The following is a 21,962-nucleotide window of genomic DNA, read 5'->3' as shown; positions in this document are numbered from 1 at the left end:
CACCCCCGGAGTCCCTTCCACATACCTCCGTATGTCTTCCTCATCCAAATGTAGATCGGAGAAGAAATGTCCAAAATGCTCCCCTACCACCCGCAAAATCCCTTCCCTTGAATCCTGAACAACCCCGTCCCTATCCATTAACCCTTCCATGACCCTACGTTCCCTTCTTTCCTTACAGCACTCAAACGGGTCCGGACTCAATAATTTGCCAAAATCCCTCTCATAAACTAATGAGGAGTACCGGTCATACTGAACTCGCTCAATTTCCACCTGTATAGCCTCTATATCCTCCCTCTTCCCCCCCTGGAAATTAAATTATCCCTCCTCTTTTTTAATGCTATTCCCAACCGTGTCGCCTCCCTCCCCTCCTGCCTTGCCTGTCTAAGAAAAAACCCCTTCGTACGTTGTTTCACCGCTTCCCACCACCTCCCTACCGAGGGGAAGATGCCTAAGATAGTCTGCTGATCCTCCAAAAACTCCACATACTCTCTATGCACCTCCCCCTCCGTTAACCATTTCAAATTTAATCTCCACATCCCCTTTCCTGGCCTATGGACCCCCGACCCCCCTACTTCTATCCGCACCGCCCTGTGGTCCGAAAACTCTACCACCACCAACTCGGGAGCCTGTACGCAGGTCCCTCTCCTAACCAAAAACCGGTCGATCCGACTTCTACAATTCCCTCTAAAAAAAGTAAAACCCCCTTGCCCACCCCCGTGCTCCAAGTAGACATCCACTAACCCTGCCCCCTTCATTATCCCCACTAAACGAACTCCGTCATACCTCACCTGTGCACACCTGCCCCACTGTCCTCCTTCCTCAGAATCGTGTTAAAATCGCCCCCCCACACTAACTGACGTGAAGAATACAAATAGGGTTTGATTTTCCCAAATAACTGTGACCTCCCCTTCTTAGTTTGTGGCCCATACACATTTATCACCGTTAACGCCACCCCGTGCAACACAACATCCACCACCAAACACCTCCCTACCCCTAACTCCACCACCCGTTGAATCACCGCTTTGTGAGATTTAAACAAAATTCCCACCCCCCCATACTTCTCCCCTGCCAACCCCCACACAGAGGGTCCCCATCTCCAAGCCTGCTTTGCTCTTCTCACATCGGCCAAAGATTGCAGCCTGGTCTCCTGCAGGAGAAAACAATCAGCCGACATGGAGGAAAGGCCCTCAAAGGCCAGACACCTCGCCCTTGTGGAGGCAATACTTGCCACGTTCAGCGTGATGAACGCCAACAAGGAACCTGCCATCATTATCAATTAGAAAACCGCCTCCCTTGGCCCTGCCTCCCCATCCTTCCTTCTCTCTGCTCCAGACCTCCCTTTGAAGGCCCAGCTTCTTCCTCCACCTCTTCCTCCGCCCAGTCCCTAACCCCAAACTCAAAGGTCCCCCCCTTCCATCCTTACCTGGTCCTTGCTTTCTTCCTCCCCTTCTTCTTCCTCTCCTCCCCCCCCTCCCCCTTCACCGGAAAAACCCCGGTCTCTCCCCCTTCCCCCACCCCCTCCCCCCCCACCCCATCCTCCATCCCCCCTCCCTCCCCTCCACCTTCCTCCCCCCTCTCTACCCCCTGCTCCCCCTGAACCTTTCCTAATTTCTTCTTCTCCCCTTCTCCCCCACCTACCTCTGCTCTCCCTCCCTCCTCCTGCACGTCCATACCATCTCCTATCTCCAACCTCCCCATCCTCCCCTTCCCCTCCTCGTACCCTTCCCGCCCCCCTCTGTCCCTATCTCCCCCTCTTCACCTACCCCCTGCCATGCCTCACTGTCCTCTCTTCCGTTCTCCTCTCCATACTCTTCCCCCCGTCCCTCATCTTCGAGGACCCGAAATCTATTCTCCACCGCTATTCCCTGCCCTAACTTCCTTCCAGCCTCCACCAGAAGTCCCCCCCCCCTTCCTCTTCCTAGAGACTCGCGTCCACCCTTCCCCCTCCCCTCCTTGCCTCTTCTCACGCTTCCGAACGTTTGCCCCCTGCTCCCCCAACTCTTCCTCTACCCTCCCCCCCTTCCAATCACTTCTACTGCCCGCTCCAAACCTCCACCCCTCCCCCCAGCACGATCTCCCCTTCCATCACCCTCCCCTCCCCCTTCCTCCCCCTCCCCCCCCCCATTATGAAAGGCTTGCGGGCAAGCCCGAAAGGCGTGCCCCAGATCCCCGCACAAATTACACCGGATGGAGGTACAATGTTCTGCCACGTGCTCCCTCGCCCCACACTTTGCACACTGAACCACTGGGCACGACATACTATAATGCCGGAAGGAACCACACTTAAAACATTGCCTAGGCTGTCCCTTATAAAAACACAAGATCCGATCTCTTCCGATGAAAGCCGCTGAAGGAATGTGTTGGGTGACGTGCCCCACCTGGTATAACCTCACCGTCGCCCCCCACCCCCCTGCCCATACCCTACTAGGGTCTGGAAGCTTGACCAGAGGAGTCCTTAACTCTGCATACCTCTGCAGCCAATAGGTCAAATCCGCCCCCGAGATTGACTCATTCCGCACTAACAGAGTCACCTGCACCAGATCAGGTTTACTAATAGGCACAACTCGAAAATTTCTCCAGTCCCCCCCCCTTTAACCTCTCCGTATTTCTCCCAAAAAATCTCCATTCCCCGCTGGGTCAAAAAACTGACATCATACTCTGGAATGTTCGCCGGGTGAATGCAAGCATACAGATCTTCCGGGAGAAATCCTAACCCTAGAACCCTTTTTAACACCACATCCCTACTTGGCATCCCCCCTCCCCCACCCACCTCAATTGAACCACATTCCGGCGTTTGGTAACAGACCCCCCAGACCACCCCTCACCCCCCCCGTCCCCCCCTTCGCTGCCCAAATCCCCCCCTACCACTCCCCATACCAACCACCGTGGCAAAAGAAGGAGCCCCCTGCCCCCCCCCCACCCTTGGTGCACGAGGCTTCCTGCCCTGCACACACCAAACCCCCCTTTACAAAACCCTTCTGGCCCCCTCCATCCCCTTCCTTGATCCTATCATCCCCCCCTCCCTTCCCCCCTTCTCCAACCTGAACCTTATCCCCCGGACCCCCCACACCTGCTAACCTATTCCCCTCAACATGAGGAGACATGTCAATCACATCCCCTCCATTCTGCAATCCCTGCCCCCTCCCCCTTCCTGCACACCAAGCCTCCCCCCATCGTCCTTGCCCAAACATGGAACAGAGTCAACAGTCGGACACAAACCCTCACAGTTCAACACTCCCCCCACTTGAGTCACAGCAGTGTCAGGAAAAGTGTTCAGCAACTTATCTGCCGTCTGTTGTAAAGCTGGCTCAGCATGCCGCTCCTCAGCCGACAGGTCCTGCGCGAGACGAACAGGGAGTTCCGTTTCAGTCAGTTCCTTCTTCTGATCCAAATTCCCTGTTGCCTGCCTGCCAACAACCAGCAAGTTTCGTCCTTCTCCTGCTGCCTGCTTGACCAGAGTCTCCTGGTGCTCCGTGTCAGGTGGGTGGGGCCTCTCCAATCCAGCAATCGCCGCCACTCGCCCCTCTGTACCGTCTGAAATGCCACCGTCCAGTAATGAACTGCCAGCCTTTCCCGGTGCCTCTGGAAACCGTTCTCTGCCGGGGACAGCGCATCCACCACCCGACTCACTGTTTGCCAGCTCTCCCTCCAGAAGACTGCCGTTGTGCACCCCGGACGCTGCGCGGGGGCAGGGCTTCTCCAAACACAGAGGCAGAGATGTAGCTGCAGATAAAGACACCTGCTTCTGCTGCAATCCTTCCGGCTCTGCTTCCGCTGCTGCAATCTTTCTTTCTGGAGGTTCTAATATTGGTAAATCACCATCTCCTTCACTGGACACCTCTGCCACTACTTCTGTAGAAAAAAACCGACAGCCTGAAGCTCCCTCCTCTGTCTCCACAATCTGGAAGGTCTTACTCTTAACCAGCTTTTTAATTGCTTTCTCTTCTCCAACAGGTGCAGTCACCAACCCTGCCCCCGAACCACATCCTGCTGCTGCCTCCCTGCAGTCTGCCTGCTTAGTAAGTCCCCTGGACTGAGTTGCCAGGTTTTTCATAAATGCTAAAGTGGATGTACTAGCAGAGTCTGGCAAGTCTTCTGGTTTAGACAAATCCTGAGACAAGGCCCTGGGAACTGCAGACTCTTGCTGGGACACAGTTCTCCCTTGACCTGAAGACTGTGACCTTAAAGCCATACGTTCTTGATTACAATATAGTTCTCTTAAAGGGTTCTCAGGTCCCTTTTTTAAACCCCTCAGCAACAGTTCTTTCTTTTGTATTGAGGCAGCCATGGGCAAAGAAAGTGTTAACTCTGAGAAATAATTATATATATATAAGAAATGATATTAAAAGCTTGAAGTTTGAATTCTTTTCACTTTGCCAGCAAAGTAGTGAAGGAATGCAGGCTGGAATTAATTAGAGTCTAGTTTGGCCGAGCTAAGGTTAGGAAAGGTCAGTGAGAAATGAAACTCTGCCCCTTGTGAATTGCCAATGCTAGCTGGCACATCTGTAAATTATTAGGCTTACTGAATAGTTTTGTAAGCAGGCACGAGCCAGACATATGACATATTGTAGTTTAAGAATAGGCTGAAATACTATTTAGAAGTGCTTAATATGTAGATAGCTTAGATATAGATATATCTTATAAGATATATCTGATTATGCTTATTTTAGAATATGTTGTATTCTGTGTAAATTAATAATTCTGTGTAGGATGTTTGTTCAACTCTGTGTTACTTTTAAAATGATCCTTTGTCTGCTGAGTAGGGCTACAGTGAAGGGGGGCCAACATGTGTTTTGAATTAACTATGGTCTTAGCTAGTTCTGTGTATGGAGCTGAGAGGTGAAAAAGGTCAGAACTAGTCAGCTCTCTTCTCCTTGATTAATTATAGGTAAAATGCAGGAATGGTCTTGGAAGTAATAACCTGATATGTATGCCATTAAGTAAGATTGGCTTTTGACCTCTTTAATGAATGCCAGAGTTTAGTTAGCAGTTAGTACTAGGAATATGAGAAATCAATCATAATAACATGTAAGAGACTGGAGACCAAATGTCTGGCTTAAGGGGCCCCAGGTCAGAGGTCAGTTTAGGATGTCTGGAACCTATGTAACTGATATTTCAAAAGTAATGATTGGTTGAGGCAAGGTAGCCAATCTAATTCCTTAACCAATTGGAGAGTAAGGGGGCTGGGCTAGGCTAGGCTGGATAGAACAGTATTTAAGTAGGAGCAGAAGCAGTTTACGTCAGAAAGAACTCAGAAGGAGCTCAGAAGAAAGAGAAGGACAGAAGGAACAGACAGAAGAAGGAGAAGACAGCATAAGAAGAGAAGCAGCTGAGACAAAGACACAGAGAGCTGAGAGAAAGAGAAGAGAGCTAGAACTGATGTCTTGCTTTGTTTGCTGGCAAATAAAGAAGATTTTTCTCTCATACTGGTGTGTGCTGTCTGACTCCTGAGGCATCACAAATTCATGCATCAATTCCTGCAACAATTCTTGGTGGCAGCGGTGGGATCCTGAATCCTGCATTAATCCCAGCACCCAACTGACTGGAGAACATTCGCCGGGTATGTATTTTGTATTCTGTATTTTGTATTGTAATCCTAGCTAGGAAGTTGTAAACCAGCCCCTCAAGAAGGAGGGAAGGAGAATCTGATCAATTCTCAGCAAAGGCCCTAGTACCTTCTAGTCGCGGGGACTAGAAGCGAAAACGCTTGAGCTTATCTGTATTTGAGAAATCTGAAATTGTTGGGTGGGATTTTCTGTATGGAATGTGTGATGAGTGAATGATTAAATGAGTGCGGACTTCTTATAGCTGCATTTCCAATTAACGCGAGTTCAATTGGTCAGCAACGGAAGGAAGCGATTGTTGTCTGTCTACCTAGTGTCTCGAGAGTGCAGACCCCTTACTGCATTCTCAAAAATTCCCCCCCTTTTTGTGTGTTGTAACTGTAAGCATTATGGGTGGGACATCATCTAGACAAATTGTTACCCCCCTAGATTGTATGCTTAGAAATTTTAAAAAAGGTTTTTTAATTAATGACTATGGACAGACTTTAAGCTCAGGTACTTTAAGAACCTTGTGTGAAGTTGAGTGGCCATCTATGGGAGTGGGGTGGCCCCCTAGTGGCAGCTTAGATATTGAAGTAATCCGGAAGGTCTACAGCATAGTTGTAGGAGAACCAGAATATTCTGAACAACTCCCTTATATAGATTCCTGGGACAGCCTTGTGACTGACCCTCCCTCGTGGTTGAAAACTTATATGGGATCCCCAGTAAAATTCATGTTAGGTCGTGTTCAAAGAAAGATTAGAAAATCTAAACTAGAAGAGGGAAAGAGCCCCAGGAAGCTTACCACCCAATCGGTGGCTTCCGCCCCTACCCTGTCCGAGAAACCCATACTCTCTGATGACCCCTCAGACCTTGAGCCACCACCTTATGGCCCATTGTTGGGGTTCCGTGCCACCCCCAGAGATCCACGCCGCCCAGCCCAAGCCTCTCCAGCACAGGCTTCTCCGGATAGTTCTTCCCCTCCTGTGCCAAAACCTGCCACACCCTAGGTTGGACTTTTCACCTGGCCTCTACCCTTCTGTGCCACATCCTCCCCTGTTAACCTCTGTAGACCCACTTTGGGCTCCACTCCCTGACTCCTCAACTCCTGACAGCCCAGCCTCTCCCTCTAGTACCCCTACCCACTCATTAGGGGCCCGGCATCCCTTTCAATGGACTGACTCACCTGTGACCACCTCTCAGTCTATGAGTACCCCTCCCCATCCCTCAGGATTTCAACCTACCTCCACTGAATGGGTTAGACCCGCTGCAATTACCTTTGAGCATGATAGGAGGGTAGCTCCTAGCTCTACCTCAGGTTCCATTCCCACCTCCTCGAGAGTTCTGCCACTTCGTCAGGTAACTACCACTCGACCGGATCCTAATAATCAGGGTCAGGTTATACAGGCACAGGCCTATCAGTATGTACCCTTCACAACCACTGATCTCCTGAATTGGAAGACGCATTACCCCTCTTATACTGAAAAGCCTCAGGCAGTGGTGGACCTAGTGACTAGCATTATGGCCACCCATAACCCAACCTGGACTGATTGTCAACAACTTCTCCTGACCCTCTTCACAACTGAGGAGAGGCGGAAGATTTTGCAAAATGCTGAGGCCATCACGCGAGAGCGTGTTCCCGACGGGACACAGGATCCAGAGGGATGGGTTAGAGCTCGGTTTCCTCGCGCAGCTCCAGCTTGGGATCCAAATGATGGGCAGCACTATGAACTGTTGTCTGGCTATTGCCGGGACTTACTGGAAGGTATGAGGAAAGGCATAAAGAGGCCCATTAATCTGGCAAAGGTCTCTGAAATTCTCCAAGGGGCAACTGAATCCCCTGGGGCCTTTCTAGAGCGACTAATTGAAGCCTACAGAACATACACCCCATTTGACCCTGAAGCCCAAGAAAACCAGAGAATGGTGAATAGCGCATTGGTGGCCCAGAGTATGCCAGATATCCGGAAGAAGTTGCAGCGTCAGGAGGGATTCGCAGGGATGAATACCACCCAGCTAATTGAGATCGCAACCAAGGTTTTCATTAATAGAGATCAGGAGGTGCGCCGAGAGGCTGACCGGAAGATGCAGAAGAAGGCCGACCTTTTAGCGGCAGCCATTACTAATTCCACCCTTAACCGAGGGTCGACCTCTAGCTAATGGGAAGCCAAAGTGGGACCCCGGACCACCAGCCAGGCCCCGAGATTCCTTCAATCAATCCCGGCCAAGGGGGGAGAATCCCAGACCAAGATTGGAGAGGGATCAGTGTGCCTATTGTAAGGAAAGAGGGCACTGGAAAGATGAATGCCCCCAGAGGCGCCAGGGACTGAGAAGGGGACCAGGAGATCGAGGAAGCCGAGGCCGAGTTCGAGAGGGAAGATATGAGCCTCCTGAATCTGACATCATCGGGATAGCCGAGATGGCAGAATGGGACGAATAGGACAGACCGGGTTCCTATAAACTGGGCTCCCAGGAACCTATGGTCAAGCTAACTATAGGGAGCCGCTCAATTCCATTCATGATTGATACAGGAGCTGAACATTCTGTTGTGACAGAGCGATTAGCGCCTGTGTCTGGAAAAACTGTCCGAGTGGTGGGAGCCACGGGGGTGCAGAACCGGAGGCCTTTCCTGACAACCCGTAGATGCCAATTAGGCTCACACATAGTCACTCATGAATTCTTGTATATGCCAGACTGTCCAATCCCTTGTTAGGTCGAGACCTGCTGTCCAAGCTTAGGGCCCAAATTTCTTTTGACTCTGATGGCCAGACTTCAGTCTCCTTTCGGCCCCCGACATCCAGCCCTAAGGGTATATTGAGTTTCTGTTGCCCTCTTGAAGAAGAATGGCGGCTGCATCAGTCACATGGCCAAGTTGACCTACCCCTGGCAGACAGCTTTCAGGTCAGTGGGGTATGGGCAGAAGATAATCCCCCAGGGTTGGCCCGAAATATTCCTCCTGTACATGTAGACTTACTTCCAAGTGCCCGGCCAATCCATCTTCGCCAATACCCAATTCCCAGAAAGGCTCTGGAAGGGATTCAAGCACATTTGAATCGTCTGTTATCCCATGGAATTATTCGACCTTGCCAGTCTCCATGGAATACGCCACTATTGCCAGTTCAAAAGCCAGGGACTGAGGACTACCGGCCAGTCCAAGACTTACGAGTGGTCAACAAATCCACTATCTCATTACACCCTGTAGTGCCTAATCCATATGTCCTGCTAGGATTGATACCTTCTGGGGCTACCCATTTCACAACACTAGACCTAAAAGATGCCTTCTTTTGTATTCGGGTGGCCCCCGCCAGTCAATTGCTTTTTGCCTTTCAATGGGAAAACCCAGTAACAGGAAGGAAGCTTCAGTATACATGGACTCGCCTGCCACAGGGGTTCAAGAATTCCCCCACCATTTTTGGGACTGCCCTAGGACAAGACCTTAAGACTTTTAAATCTGAGCCTTCCAGGCGAGTTTTACTCCAGTATGTAGATGACCTCCTGATTGCAGCAGTGACCCAGGAAGAGTGTTTTGAGGCTACTAGAGAATTGCTGGAGCTACTCTTGGATGCAGGCTATAAGGTCTCACGCTCAAAGGCCCAACTCTGTCAGTCAGAAGTGAAGTATCTGGGCTTTTGCATTTCCCAGGGAAGTCGGAGACTGGATGCTAGTAGGAAGCAAGCGGGTAGCTGCAATTCCCCAACCCAAGTCCAGAAGAGAAGTTAGGGAATTTCTGGGAGCAGCCGGATTCTGCAGAATTTGGATTCCAATTTTGCATTGATGGCGAAACCCCTTTACCAAGCCACAAAGGGGGGTGAAAAGGAACCATTTGAATGGGGACCTACTGCTCAACAATCCTTCATTGCCATAAAGAAAGCCCTACTCCAAGCCCCTGCGTTAGGCCTTCCTGATGTGGAGAAACCTTTCTCACTGTATGTCCATGAGCGACAGGGGGTTGCTCTGGGTGTGCTGACCCAGATGATGGGATCCTGGCAGAGGCCTGTTGCATACCTGTCTAAACAGCTGGATGGAGTGGCTAAAGGATGGCCAGCCTGCATGAGGGCCATTGCAGCAACAGCCTTACTGGTCCAGGAAGCTGATAAGTTGACCTTGGGGCAAGAACTGGTTGTTAAAGTCCCCCATGCAGTTCTCACCCTCATGGAGTATAAGGGCAACCACTGGTTTACAAATAACCGTATGGTTAAGTACCAAGCCAGCTTGTGTGAGAATCCACGGATACACCTGGAAACAGTGGCTACATTTAATCCCGCCACTCTTTTGCCAGCATCTGAGGGACCACCAGATCATGACTGTATCCAAACTATGGATGAAGTGTACTCCAGTCGACCAGATCTTAAAGATGTTCCGTGAGGGACCCAGATGTAATTTATTTCACAGATGGAAGCAGTTATGTGGAGAACTCCAAGCGATTGGCAGGCTATGCTGTGGTGACAGAGGACAAGGTGATAGAAGCAAGAGCCCTGCCCCAAGGAACTTCAGCTCAGAAAGCAGAACTTGTGGCCCTCATACGAGCTCTGGAGCTAGCAGCAGGACTGGTGACTAACATTTATACTGATTCCAAGTATGCCTTCACAACTCTACATGCTCATGGAGCTTTGTATAAGGAAAAGGGACTCATAATGCTGCAGGCCAACCTGTTAAGTATGGACCCGAAATACTTCAGCTGCTAGAGGCTGTGTGGGCCCCTAAGAAGGTAGCTGTCATTCATTGCAGGGGACACCAAAGGATAGATACTCCAGTGGCCCGAGGGAATCGCCATGCTGATCGGGTGGCCAAGGAAGCTGCTCGAGGACCCCCAGCAAGTACTGTGACCCCCCTGTTCCAAATCCGATTGCAAGAATGGACACCTATGTATACCCAAGTGGAAGAGAAATGGGCTCAAGAAGAAGGTGCAGTAAGGAGACCTGATGGCTGGTTACATCTCCCTGATACCAGAGTTCTGGTGCCACGCCACCTAGCTTGGCCTGTAGTGTCTCAAGCTCATGACCTATCACACTTAGGGAAAACAGCACTAGCCCGTCTACTCAGTCGAGTAGTGGTGCTGGAAGGATTGGATAGTCTGGTTGCCACTGCCTCTGCCCGATGTACTCTCTGTGCCCAGAATAATGCCCGTCAGGGACCCCGTATTCCACCAGGAGTTCAGTCTAGAGGTCTAACACCCTTTGAGTCCCTAGTTATAGACTTCACAGAAATGCCCAAGAGCGGTAGGCTCCGATACCTCTTAGTCATGGTCTGTACCTTTTCTGGGTGGGTGGAAGCATATCCTACAGTCACTGAGAAAGCCACAGAAGTAGCTCGAGCTCTCCTTAGGGATGTCATCCCCAGGTATGGACTGCCCCTTGCCATAGGTTCAGATAATGGTCCCGCCTTTGTTGAAGCTACACTTCAGGCCCTGTCCCGCGCATTGCGCATTACCTGGAAATTGCATTGTGCCTATCGTCCCCAGAGTTCAGGGCAGGTTGAGCGAGCAAACAGAACCTTGAAAAATAGCCTAGCAAAGATTTGTCAGGAAACCCAACTGAAATGGCCACAGGCACTGCCACTAGCCCTCTTTCGCCTCCGATGCACCCCAACTAAAGGAACAGCCCTTTCTCCCTTTGAAATTGTGTATGGGAAGCCCCCAGCCATTTTACAGGGAATTAAGGGAGACATAGGGATTTTAGGGTCTGCCCAGGTGCAGGAGCAGGTAGCCCTCTTGGGTAAGATAATTTCTGAGCTTCAGTCTTATGTGAGAGAAATAAACCCTGTCCCCTTCCAGGCTCAGGTACATTCCTTCCTGCCAGGGGATAGAGTTTGGGTGAAAGACTGGAGGCTCCAGCCTTTGGGGCCCCGATGGAAAGGACCTTTTACTGTTTTGCTTTCTACCCCTGCAGCTGTGAAGGTCGCAGGGATAACTCCATGGGTCCATTGGTCTCGAATTAAGTCTGCTGACCAGACTGAGCCCAGCACGGATCAGACGGAGCCTAGACAGTGGAGAGCAGAAAGAGATCCAGCGGAGCCATTGAAGTTGCGCCTGACCCGAACCAAAGAATCTACTAGCTGAAAAGAAGGGTCAACTGCATACTGCAGGAGCGGCTGAACTTCGGCTTCATACTGAGACTCTTTCTTGCCGGATTCTGGCTTTCCTGGAATTTGAAAGCTTGATCCTTATCAGTTGAGGGTCTATCCCAACTGGTATAAGAACTCAAAGACTGAGAACATTATATGAGAGTAATCTGTGATTAGCACAGACTGTTGAAATATTATTGCTTAATTAGTTTGCTGTATTTGTTTTAGATTAGGAAGAAAGAAAATGTTAGTAGTTTGGATGCTTTTGTTGTTTTCTACTCCTTGCCTCCTTGTTCCTAATACCCCAACTCGCTCCAACCTTTGGTTACACTCAGTCCAGGAACTAATTAGCCAGGCAAAGATTACTTCCCCTTGTATTGTGTGTTCCCGATTTTCTCCTTATACTACAGATGTCCCAGCTGTTCCTGTTCCTGTGCAACTCCCAGCTCTTATACCTCCCTACTTTTCGAGTTCAGGTCCTTGGAGCCAGGATTATACTTGGTGGTCCTTTTATAATGCTACTTCCCCCTCTGAATCTTCTCTAAGGCCAGTTTTTACGTCTCCCTATCCAGCTTCTGGAGTGTTTTGTTTAACAAGAAGCATCTCAACTGTTCTTCCCATTCCCTGTAACTATACTAATGTTCTCCCAGAAAAAGGAGAATCTGTGTGGGTAGTTTCTCCAGGTACTCCTATGTGCCCTGCTACCATACCTGTAGATTATGACCCAGGTGATTATCTGGCTCCTAAGCGTACCACTGAGAAGACTATAGTGTCCAAGCTTATTTTCTACTTTCATAAGTCCCCGGGGTATGAAGAGTTACTAACAAATGAGCAGCCTGTCACAATTGGGGATTGGCGCCTATGGTGTGCAAAGTCTCCATTTCGTCTTCGTTCCCCCTGGGATAGGGGCTCGCATTATGGGCACCCTAAGTACCCTGTCCAGCCTGAGCCAACATTTATTGGGAACTTTCCTCACCCTCTCCTTGGTCATTACTGGCTCTGTGATAATGTCCTCCACATGATTCTTCCCTCCACATATGATTTTTGTGTATTGGTAACCTTGAATTATTTCCTAAAGTTATTCCTCTTAAGCCACTATCCCCGCACCGCTCTAAGCGAGAGGCTTGTCCTTACCTTCCTCCGTTGCCACAGAGGATGAGGCGATTGAATTAGCCCTCCAGTATATTAATTCTACTTATCCTCTGACTAAAAAGAGACTTGTAGCCCTTTCTGCCACGGCCTGGATTCCAATTGGAGGCCCGGTAGCGGGTATTACTGAACTAGGTATGGCTACCCGGAGACTTCAATCCCTACTCCATGTTTTAGTTCATGAGCTGAACGTGGTAGTCAATGCATTGCAGGATCAAATTAATGAATTAAGTATAGTTTCTAGGTATAATCGTATGGGCCTTGACTATCTCTTTGCAGCCCAGGGTGGTCTCTGCACAGTGCTAAATTCTTCAGAGTGCTGTACTATTGTCATAAATAGGACGCATGTAGTTAGGCATGCTATGGATAAAGTCCTACAGTTGGCTAGCCTTAATGTGGAGGATTACCGAGGAGGATTAGATCTTACCTCCTGGTGGTGGTCATTGACCTCCTGGATACGTCCCTTGTTCATTTCCCTAATAGTCTTAGTTTTAGCAGGGTTTTTGTTTTGTTTCTTGGCCTCATGTGCTTCGGCAGTATGCCGTCGAACCTTAACAAGTAGGGTAATGGTGATTCACAAGTCTATTCCTAGTTAGGATCACTATAATCTCCAGAGTTTGAGATGTGAGACTTATTTCTGCATAAGCTGATTTTAGTCTCAAAGGGGGGAATGAGGCAGCCATGGGCAAAGAAAGTGTTAACTCTGAGAAATAATTATATATATATAAGAAATGATATTAAAAGCTTGAAGTTTGAATTCTTTTCACTTTGCCAGCAAAGTAGTGAAGGAATGCAGGCTGGAATTAATTAGAGTCTAGTTTGGCCGAGCTAAGGTTAGGAAAGGTCAGTGAGAAATGAAACTCTGCCCCTTGTGAATTGCCAATGCTAGCTGGCACATCTGTAAATTATTAGGCTTACTGAATAGTTTTGTAAGCAGGCACGAGCCAGACATATGACATATTGTAGTTTAAGAATAGGCTGAAATACTATTTAGAAGTGCTTAATATGTAGATAGCTTAGATATAGATATATCTTATAAGATATATCTGATTATGCTTATTTTAGAATATGTTGTATTCTGTGTAAATTAATAATTCTGTGTAGGATGTTTGTTCAACTCTGTGTTACTTTTAAAATGATCCTTTGTCTGCTGAGTAGGGCTACAGTGAAGGGGGGCCAACATGTGTTTTGAATTAACTATGGTCTTAGCTAGTTCTGTGTATGGAGCTGAGAGGTGAAAAAGGTCAGAACTAGTCAGCTCTCTTCTCCTTGATTAATTATAGGTAAAATGCAGGAATGGTCTTGGAAGTAATAACCTGATATGTATGCCATTAAGTAAGATTGGCTTTTGACCTCTTTAATGAATGCCAGAGTTTAGTTAGCAGTTAGTACTAGGAATATGAGAAATCAATCATAATAACATGTAAGAGACTGGAGACCAAATGTCTGGCTTAAGGGGCCCCAGGTCAGAGGTCAGTTTAGGATGTCTGGAACCTATGTAACTGATATTTCAAAAGTAATGATTGGTTGAGGCAAGGTAGCCAATCTAATTCCTTAACCAATTGGAGAGTAAGGGGGCTGGGCTAGGCTAGGCTGGATAGAACAGTATTTAAGTAGGAGCAGAAGCAGTTTACGTCAGAAAGAACTCAGAAGGAGCTCAGAAGAAAGAGAAGGACAGAAGGAACAGACAGAAGAAGGAGAAGACAGCATAAGAAGAGAAGCAGCTGAGACAAAGACACAGAGAGCTGAGAGAAAGAGAAGAGAGCTAGAACTGATGTCTTGCTTTGTTTGCTGGCAAATAAAGAAGATTTTTCTCTCATACTGGTGTGTGCTGTCTGACTCCTGAGGCATCACAAATTCATGCATCAATTCCTGCAACAGTATCAGTTTCCTCAAACGGGCTTCCTCCTTCACATAACCTTTCTTGTGCTCTGCTGGAGCAAGTTTACTCATAACTTTTGTCATTTTCACACGCTTTCCCAAATCAACCAGTTCTTTCTCCACATGTTTAATTCTTCGCACTGTACAGATCAAACTACGTGCTGGGTCCTCAGGGTCATAAGGAATATCTAGGAATTCCTCCTCTTCCTCCTCTGAAGACCCACTCTCTTCACTTTCTGCCTCATCAAATGCAGGAAAAAATTCTGAGCTAACTTCCATAGCTTCATTTTCCTTTCTCTGCTTAGGGTGCCCTTCCAGGGCCTCCACCAGCTTTCTCCCCTCCCCACAATCTTCACTCTCACCTCCCAGATGTTGCTGGAGCGTGGGGGGGTTACTGGACTGGCTTCCACCCTTGGGCCTCTGCTCTCTGCGATCAACAGGACTCCTCTCCCTCCTGTCAGAAGCTCGACCGGAAAGAGAGCTGCTTCTCCCGGCCTTCTGGTCCCTGGCCCCAGGAGGCCCCATGGCCTGGGCCTTTCCTGAGGACCGCTCCCCAGGGACCCTCCGCATCCTCAGGGAAGGAGCTAGGCCTCACTCCCTTCCCTGGAACCTGCAGAGCTTCCGGCTGCACCTCCTCCTCCTTCCAAGTCTGAACAGCAACTGACTTGGAATGCCCTCCCGCGGGAGGTGGTGGAGATGAAAACGGTAACAGAATTCAAACATGCGTGGGATATGCATAAAGGGATCCTGTGCAGTAGGAGTGGATCCTCAGAAGCTTAGCCGAAATTGGGTGGTGGAGCAGGTGGGGGGAAGAGGGTTTGGTGGTTGGGAGGCGAGGATAGTGGAGGGCAGACTTATACGGTCTGTGCCAGAGCCGGTGATGGGAGGCGGGACTGGTGGTTGGGAGGCGGGAAATACTGCTGGGCAGACTTGTACGGTCTGTGCCCTGAAAAAGGCAGGTACAAATCAAGGTAAGGTATACACATATGAGTTTATCTTGTTGGGCAGACTGGATGGACCATGCAGGCCTTGTTCTGCCGTCATCTACTATGTTACTATGTTATCTATAGCTTGGCAAGATTTCCTTCCAAACTCAGTCTTTCCCCATCTATTCCATACTGTTGATCCTTTACCAACCAGCACCCCTCCTCTAATGGCTTTCTATCCTCCTAGAGAGGAAGTGAATTGGCTTGGTGGAAGGTCTGGCTCATGCTTGATGACTAGCCTCAGGAACACATGGTTATTTGCAATATCTCTCTCAGACACTAATAGGAAGGCTTTAATGTTTTCAGCATTATGAAAATCATCCCAATCACCTTCTGCATAGAGCTTCAGCTTAGCAGGATACACTAGGCGGTGTTAGAAAATGAGAGCATGGCAATCATATTTCAATTGACTCAGCATCTAGGTCTTCGTGAGCACTTATTCCATAGTTCGGAACTGCAGAAATGTTATTAAGATGAACCTAGGACACTTATTGTTCAAATGTGGGCCCCCCTTGCTTCCCGAGGATTGGTGTGCCTGCTCTGCATCAAAGTTTAGGACTTGACCATCCATGGCTAGCACCTCCATTAAGAATTTCTTAATAAACACAATCATGGCTGATATTCAAAGTGATTTAAATGGCCACAAGAGGCTCATGCTGTTTAAATCACTTGTCCACAAGCTCCTGCTTGGTGCAGTTTGCTATTGACAATGACTGCTGTGACCTCTAGCTGCAGCCATGCAGTATTTAAAGTACCACGAGGCTGTTGCTAGTTGCAGCAGCCATTTTCAAGAGCAGGCTGCATCGGGCAGGAGCAAGTGGGTATCATTTCTGCTGATTTCCCCCAGACCACCAGAGACCAGCAAAGGTAGGCTTGGGGGGCATTACAGGGGTGTTGTCCAAATCAGTCACTTTCTCTTACAAATGTGCCATCTTCTTATTGAGTGCTGTTAATGAACTGTTGTCATATGTTGTTCCCATTCTTCCAGATCAGCCATCTATGCTCTAACTCATCTAAGAACAAGATTTACCTTATCAAGTTGAATGTTGGCTTTTGGAATCGCAGCCTTTAATATTTGCAAATTAAACCCAAATTCAGCCCTTATCAGTTGCAGCTCCTCCAGTCTGTGGTCTTCAATTCTCCCACTCGTTGTTGTCCAGCATGTCATTACCAGCCACGACCATACTATCATTCATCTCACTGGCCTCTCAATAATAATCTGTTATATGCCCCAATTTCTCCAAGGCACTGTGGGTCGGCTGGGTCAACATGCTTATTTGCCACATACCATCATGCTTAATTACTAATTACTGGAGGACTGGGTAGAGAAATCAGAAAGCAACTACTGCTACTATGCTCCCTAGCATTCCCACCCCCCAAATAGTATTGTTTTGACTATGTTGTAAACAGAAGTTATCGGGTTGAAATTGTAAAAGAAAGTCACCTTTTTCATACTTTAGTGTTTCCACATGAATCTGCCCTCCGTCAGTGGGGTAGAGGAAGCAACTTCCTCCTGATACTTGGATAAAGTTGTCCCCCATGTCGTAGCCACAAAACTAGAACAGGATACATTACAATGTTTAAGGAATAATTAAAATGCAGTCATGGATAGACAACTTACAAACAAAATATTATACCTCTCACTTTCTTGTTTTGGCATTCCAACCACAAAACTATGATTCTATTGTAGAAACAATGATTCATTTGATACAGCATTGAAAGTACCACATGAAATTCAATTCTAGAACCCAGCTTCAACTCCTCAGGTTGACTGGTGTTGATGCTGCATGGGCAGGATTCACAGCCTTGAGTGAAGGGAATACAAGCCATTTGTAACAGTGACATAAGAGGACTAATTTTCAAAAGCACTTCCATGGGTATAACAGTGCTTTATACGTAGAAATACTTTTTACAAAACTAACCACCAAATATGCAGATAAATTTACATGCATACAGCCTGTATAGGCATGGGTTTACCCATTATTTGAGGAGATGCTCTGGAAGACAGTTAGAGAGGGTCTGCCCTATATGCATGCTTTGGAGGATTTGTATATTCAGCACCACTATACGGATATTCAGTCACTATACTATCGTTACAGGAATGCTTTTTTTTTCAGTCCTATATTAAACTCTTAACTATACAGATAGCAGCTGAATATTGCTGCTATATGTATATAAAGTCATTCTGCCCTTGTATTATCCAAATTGTTCTGTGATGGTCTGAAGAATTTTCATTGGAACTATCAAGATAATACTACTGAAAATCCTCAGATAGAGGACTTATACATTTAGCAAAGGCTTTGGTGCAATCATCATTAAAGTGTTATGCAAGGCTCAATAAGAACATTCAGGCAAAACTAAAAAAAATGGTGGCTAGCCATAAGTAGAAGATGGAGGTGATTTTAAAAGGGTTAGGTGCCATGTACACATATAAAAAAGCTGACTTACCTGTGTAAATGGTCACCTACATGTAAGGTGAAATTAGGCCTTACCTGCTAATTTTCTTTCCTCTAGATCCTCCAGACCGTTCAAGACGCTTGGGTTATGCACTCCTACCAGCAGAGGGAGACTGAGAACACTAAAACTTCTTATACAAGTAGCCTGTGCAGCCCTTCTACTAACCTGTAAAACAGTAACAAAACAGAGGAACAAAACACCTCCACCTAAACAAAACCACTGAATCCACACTCAGATCTCCTCCCCTTAAGACAGGGGAATTCAACTGCAGATAGGCACAAACGGTACCACAAACAGCCCTTAGTAAAACTCCAGGACCCAAATCACAGGAGCTACTAGAAATATCAGCAACTGATGTCTAAAGAAAATATCATACCGAACTGCCCGATACACTGGGTGGGCTCTTGAACGGTCTGGAGGATCTAGAGGAAAGAAACTTAGCAGGTAAGGCCTAATTTCACCTTCCTCAGCAATCCTCCAGACCGTTCAAGACGCTTGGGACGTACCAAAGCAGTAAACACATCTAAGGGTGGGACCTGCGAAGCCCAGAGGACAGGACTGCAGCTCCAAAACTAGCATCCTCCCTTGCCTGTACATCCACTCTGTAATGTTTGACAAAAGAATGCAGGGAGGACCACACCGCCGCTCTACAAATGTCCACCGGTGGAACAAAACTACTCTCTGCCCAAGAAGCCGCCATCCCCCTAGTGGAATGTGCCTTGAGCCCCACCGACACCGTACAGCCATGCAATATGTAAGCCGAAGAGATGGCATCCTTCAACCACCGACCTATAGATGCCTTAGAAGCAGTCGCTCCCTTCTTGGGCCCCCCATGAAGGACAAATAACCTGTCTGAAGACCTGAATTCCTCTGACATGCGCAAGTAAACCTTCAACACTCTGCGTAAATCCAATTTCACCAAACGACGCTGAGAAGCATCCCCCGTCCGGTCCCCCAAGACCGGCAACAAAATCACCTGATTGACATGAAAGGAGGATACCACCTTAGGCAAAAACGAAGGGACTGGACGCAGCGAAACCTTAGAAAACCACAGAAACGGAGGCCTACATGAAAGAGCCTGAAGTTCCAAAATCCTGCGAGCCAAGGATATAGCTACCAAAAAGACCACCTTCATAGTAAGGTCTTTTATCGAACAAGACTCCAAGGGCTCAAAAGGAGAACCCGCCAAAGAGACAAGAACGATATTAAGATCCCGCTGAGGAGAACGAAGCAAAAACGGACCACATCCGATGAAGACGCAACCGACCTGCCCTGCACCTTACCCCGAAAACACGCCAAAGCAGCCAGCTGCACCTTCAAAGATGACAATGAAAGGCCCTTCTCAAAACCATCCTGCAAGAAATCTAAAATGCATGACACAGAAGCTGTCGAAGGGAACACACGCCCGGTCCCCACACCAATCTTCAAATATGCGCCACACACGCACATAGGCCAAAGACGTCGAACGTTTGCGAGACTGCAGCATCGTCTGAATCCCTGAGGGGAAAACCCTTTCCTTCTCAACCGTTCCTTCTCAAGGGCCACACCGTAAAAGAGAACCGAGCTGGATCCGGCATGACAACTGGACCCTGACACAGCACCGAGCCCCCCAGCTGCAGAGGCTCACCTTCTAACAAGCGCATCAGATCCCCAAACCACGGCCGACACGGCCAATTCAGAGCCACCAACAACACCGGACCTGCATGACATTCTACCCTCTGTAGGACTCGACCTATCAAGGGTCACGGGGGAAACACTAACAGCAACACCCGCTGAGGCCACGGAAGGACCAACGCATCGATCCCTTCCGCTAGCGGATCCCAACTGAAATAGCGAGGAACCTGAGCACTCTGTGCCGACGCCATGAGATCCACTACTGGCATTCCCCACTTTAGAACTATCTAGTTGAACACCGACCGGTGCAGAGACCATTCTCCGAGGTCCAACGTGTGTCTGCTTAGAAAATCCGCAATCACGTTGTCCACCCCGGCCACGTGCGCCGCCGAAATCTGCACTAGATGTCTTTCCGCCCAACTCATGAGCAGAGCCGTCTCAATTGCCAACCGCGGACTCTTTGTACCACCCTGCCGGTTGACATAAGCTACCGCTGCCGCATTGTCGGACATGACTCTTACCACCTTCCTGACCACACTTGAGTGAAACGCCAACAGAGCTAGCCGAATCGCCCTCGTCTCCAACCAGTTGATAGACCACTGAGCTTCCTCCGTCGACCACCGCCCCTGTGCAGACCGACTGAGACACTGAGCTCCCCAGCCCAGCAGACTGGCATCTGTTACCAGAATCATCCACTGAGGAGGTTCCAACGGCATGCCCTTTTTCAGATGGGCCGAGCACAGCCACCACTGGAGACTGCGCTGAGGAGCCACCCTCAATGGCAACCGCAACTCCAAACTGTGTACCTGGGGAGACCACCGGGACAACAGAGCCGCCTGAAGCTGACGCATATGCGCCCTGGCCCATGGTACTACCTCTATTGTCGCTGCCATGAGGCCCAGAACCCAAAGGTACATTCGAACCGTCGGACTCTGAATGGACATTAACAGCCGGACCTGCTGCTGAAGAGAGGCGATCCGAGAATCCGGCAGAAAAACATGACCCACTGCCGTGTCAAACCGCACTCCCAAGTACTCCAGACTCTGCGATGGGATCAACTGACTTTTGACTACCTTCACTACCCATCCGAGCGATTCCAGAAACGCGACCACCTGAGCCGTCGCTGCAACACTTTGAGCCCAAGACTTCGCCCGGATCAACCAGTCGTCCAGATACGGATGCACCAAAATTCCCTGCCTCCGCAAAGCTGCTGCTACCACCACCATTATCTTGGAGAAGTTGCGTGAAGCCGTTGCCAGACCAAAAGGCAGAGCACAGAACTGAAAGTGCCTCCCTAAAACAGCAAAACGAAGGAAACGCTGATGGGCCTCTCGAATCGGCATGTGCAGATACGCTTCCGTGAGATCCAGTGACGTGAGAAATTCTCCCTGACGAACAGCCACTATGACCGAGCACAGAGTCTCCATGCGGAAGGATGGCACCTTGAGCACCCCATTGACCCTCTTTGGATCTAAAATGGGTTGAAACTGGTCCTCCTTCTTCGGCAACACAAAGTAAATGGAATAACAACCCATTCCCTGCTCGTGCCGAGGAACGGGTACCACAGCTCCCAACTGGATTAAGCGATCCAGAGTCTCTTGAATAGCCTTTAACTTGACTCGAGAGTGATAAGGAGAGGGAAGAAACAGATCCGGCAGCGGGTGCTCGAACTCGAGCGCATAACTGTCGCGAACGACCTCCAGCACCCACTGATCTGAAGTAATTTCGGTCCACCCGTGATAAAACAGACGAAGTCGTGCCCCGACCTTCACCAGAGGCTGGACCCGCACACCTTCATAAGGAGGACTTATTACCATTTCCGGCACCTCCAGAGGAGTCCCGACCTCCTCGAAGACCCTCGAAAGGACTGCGTTTGCTGGAAAAAACAGCTTTTAGAAGGAGATACAAATCTGCCCGGCCTGTACCACCTCGCGTTCTGAAACCAACCTCTAGCCGAACCACCTCGACTAGCCACCTTAGGCCGTAACTCCGGCAACCTTGAGACCTTGGTATCCCCAAGACCACTCATCAGTTTATCCAAGTCCTCGCCAAACAACATAGAACCTTTGAAAGGTAGAGAACACAACTTTGCTTTAGAGGCCGCATCTGCCACCCAGCCCCTAAGCCAAAGAGCCCTGCGAGCCGTCACCGCCAGAACCATATTCTTAGCCGAAGCCCTTAGCAAATCATAAAGGGTGTCCGCCAAAAACGAAGACCCCATCTCCAATTTGGCCAGATCCTGAACCAAACCAGTCCTATCTAACGCAGGCTC

The 21,962-nt window shown here is 48.8% G+C and overlaps 1 protein-coding gene across 1 annotated transcript in view; it reads right to left on the bottom strand.

Annotated features, from left to right (window-relative positions):
• SPAG17 (sperm associated antigen 17) overlaps positions 1-21,962 on the bottom strand; it is a 994,731-nt gene that overhangs the window by 512,966 nt on the left and 459,803 nt on the right. Inside the window, exon 21 of the mRNA XM_030205033.1 lies at positions 17,064-17,175. Coding sequence (XP_030060893.1) covers positions 17,064-17,175 — 112 coding nt within the window. The remainder of the gene's footprint in view (positions 1-17,063; positions 17,176-21,962) is intronic.

Source organism: Microcaecilia unicolor, chromosome 5 (genome assembly GCF_901765095.1).
Source record: "Microcaecilia unicolor chromosome 5, aMicUni1.1, whole genome shotgun sequence".
Taxonomy (NCBI): Eukaryota; Metazoa; Chordata; class Amphibia; order Gymnophiona; family Siphonopidae; genus Microcaecilia; species Microcaecilia unicolor.
This window is presented reverse-complemented; position numbering and strand designations above follow the sequence as displayed.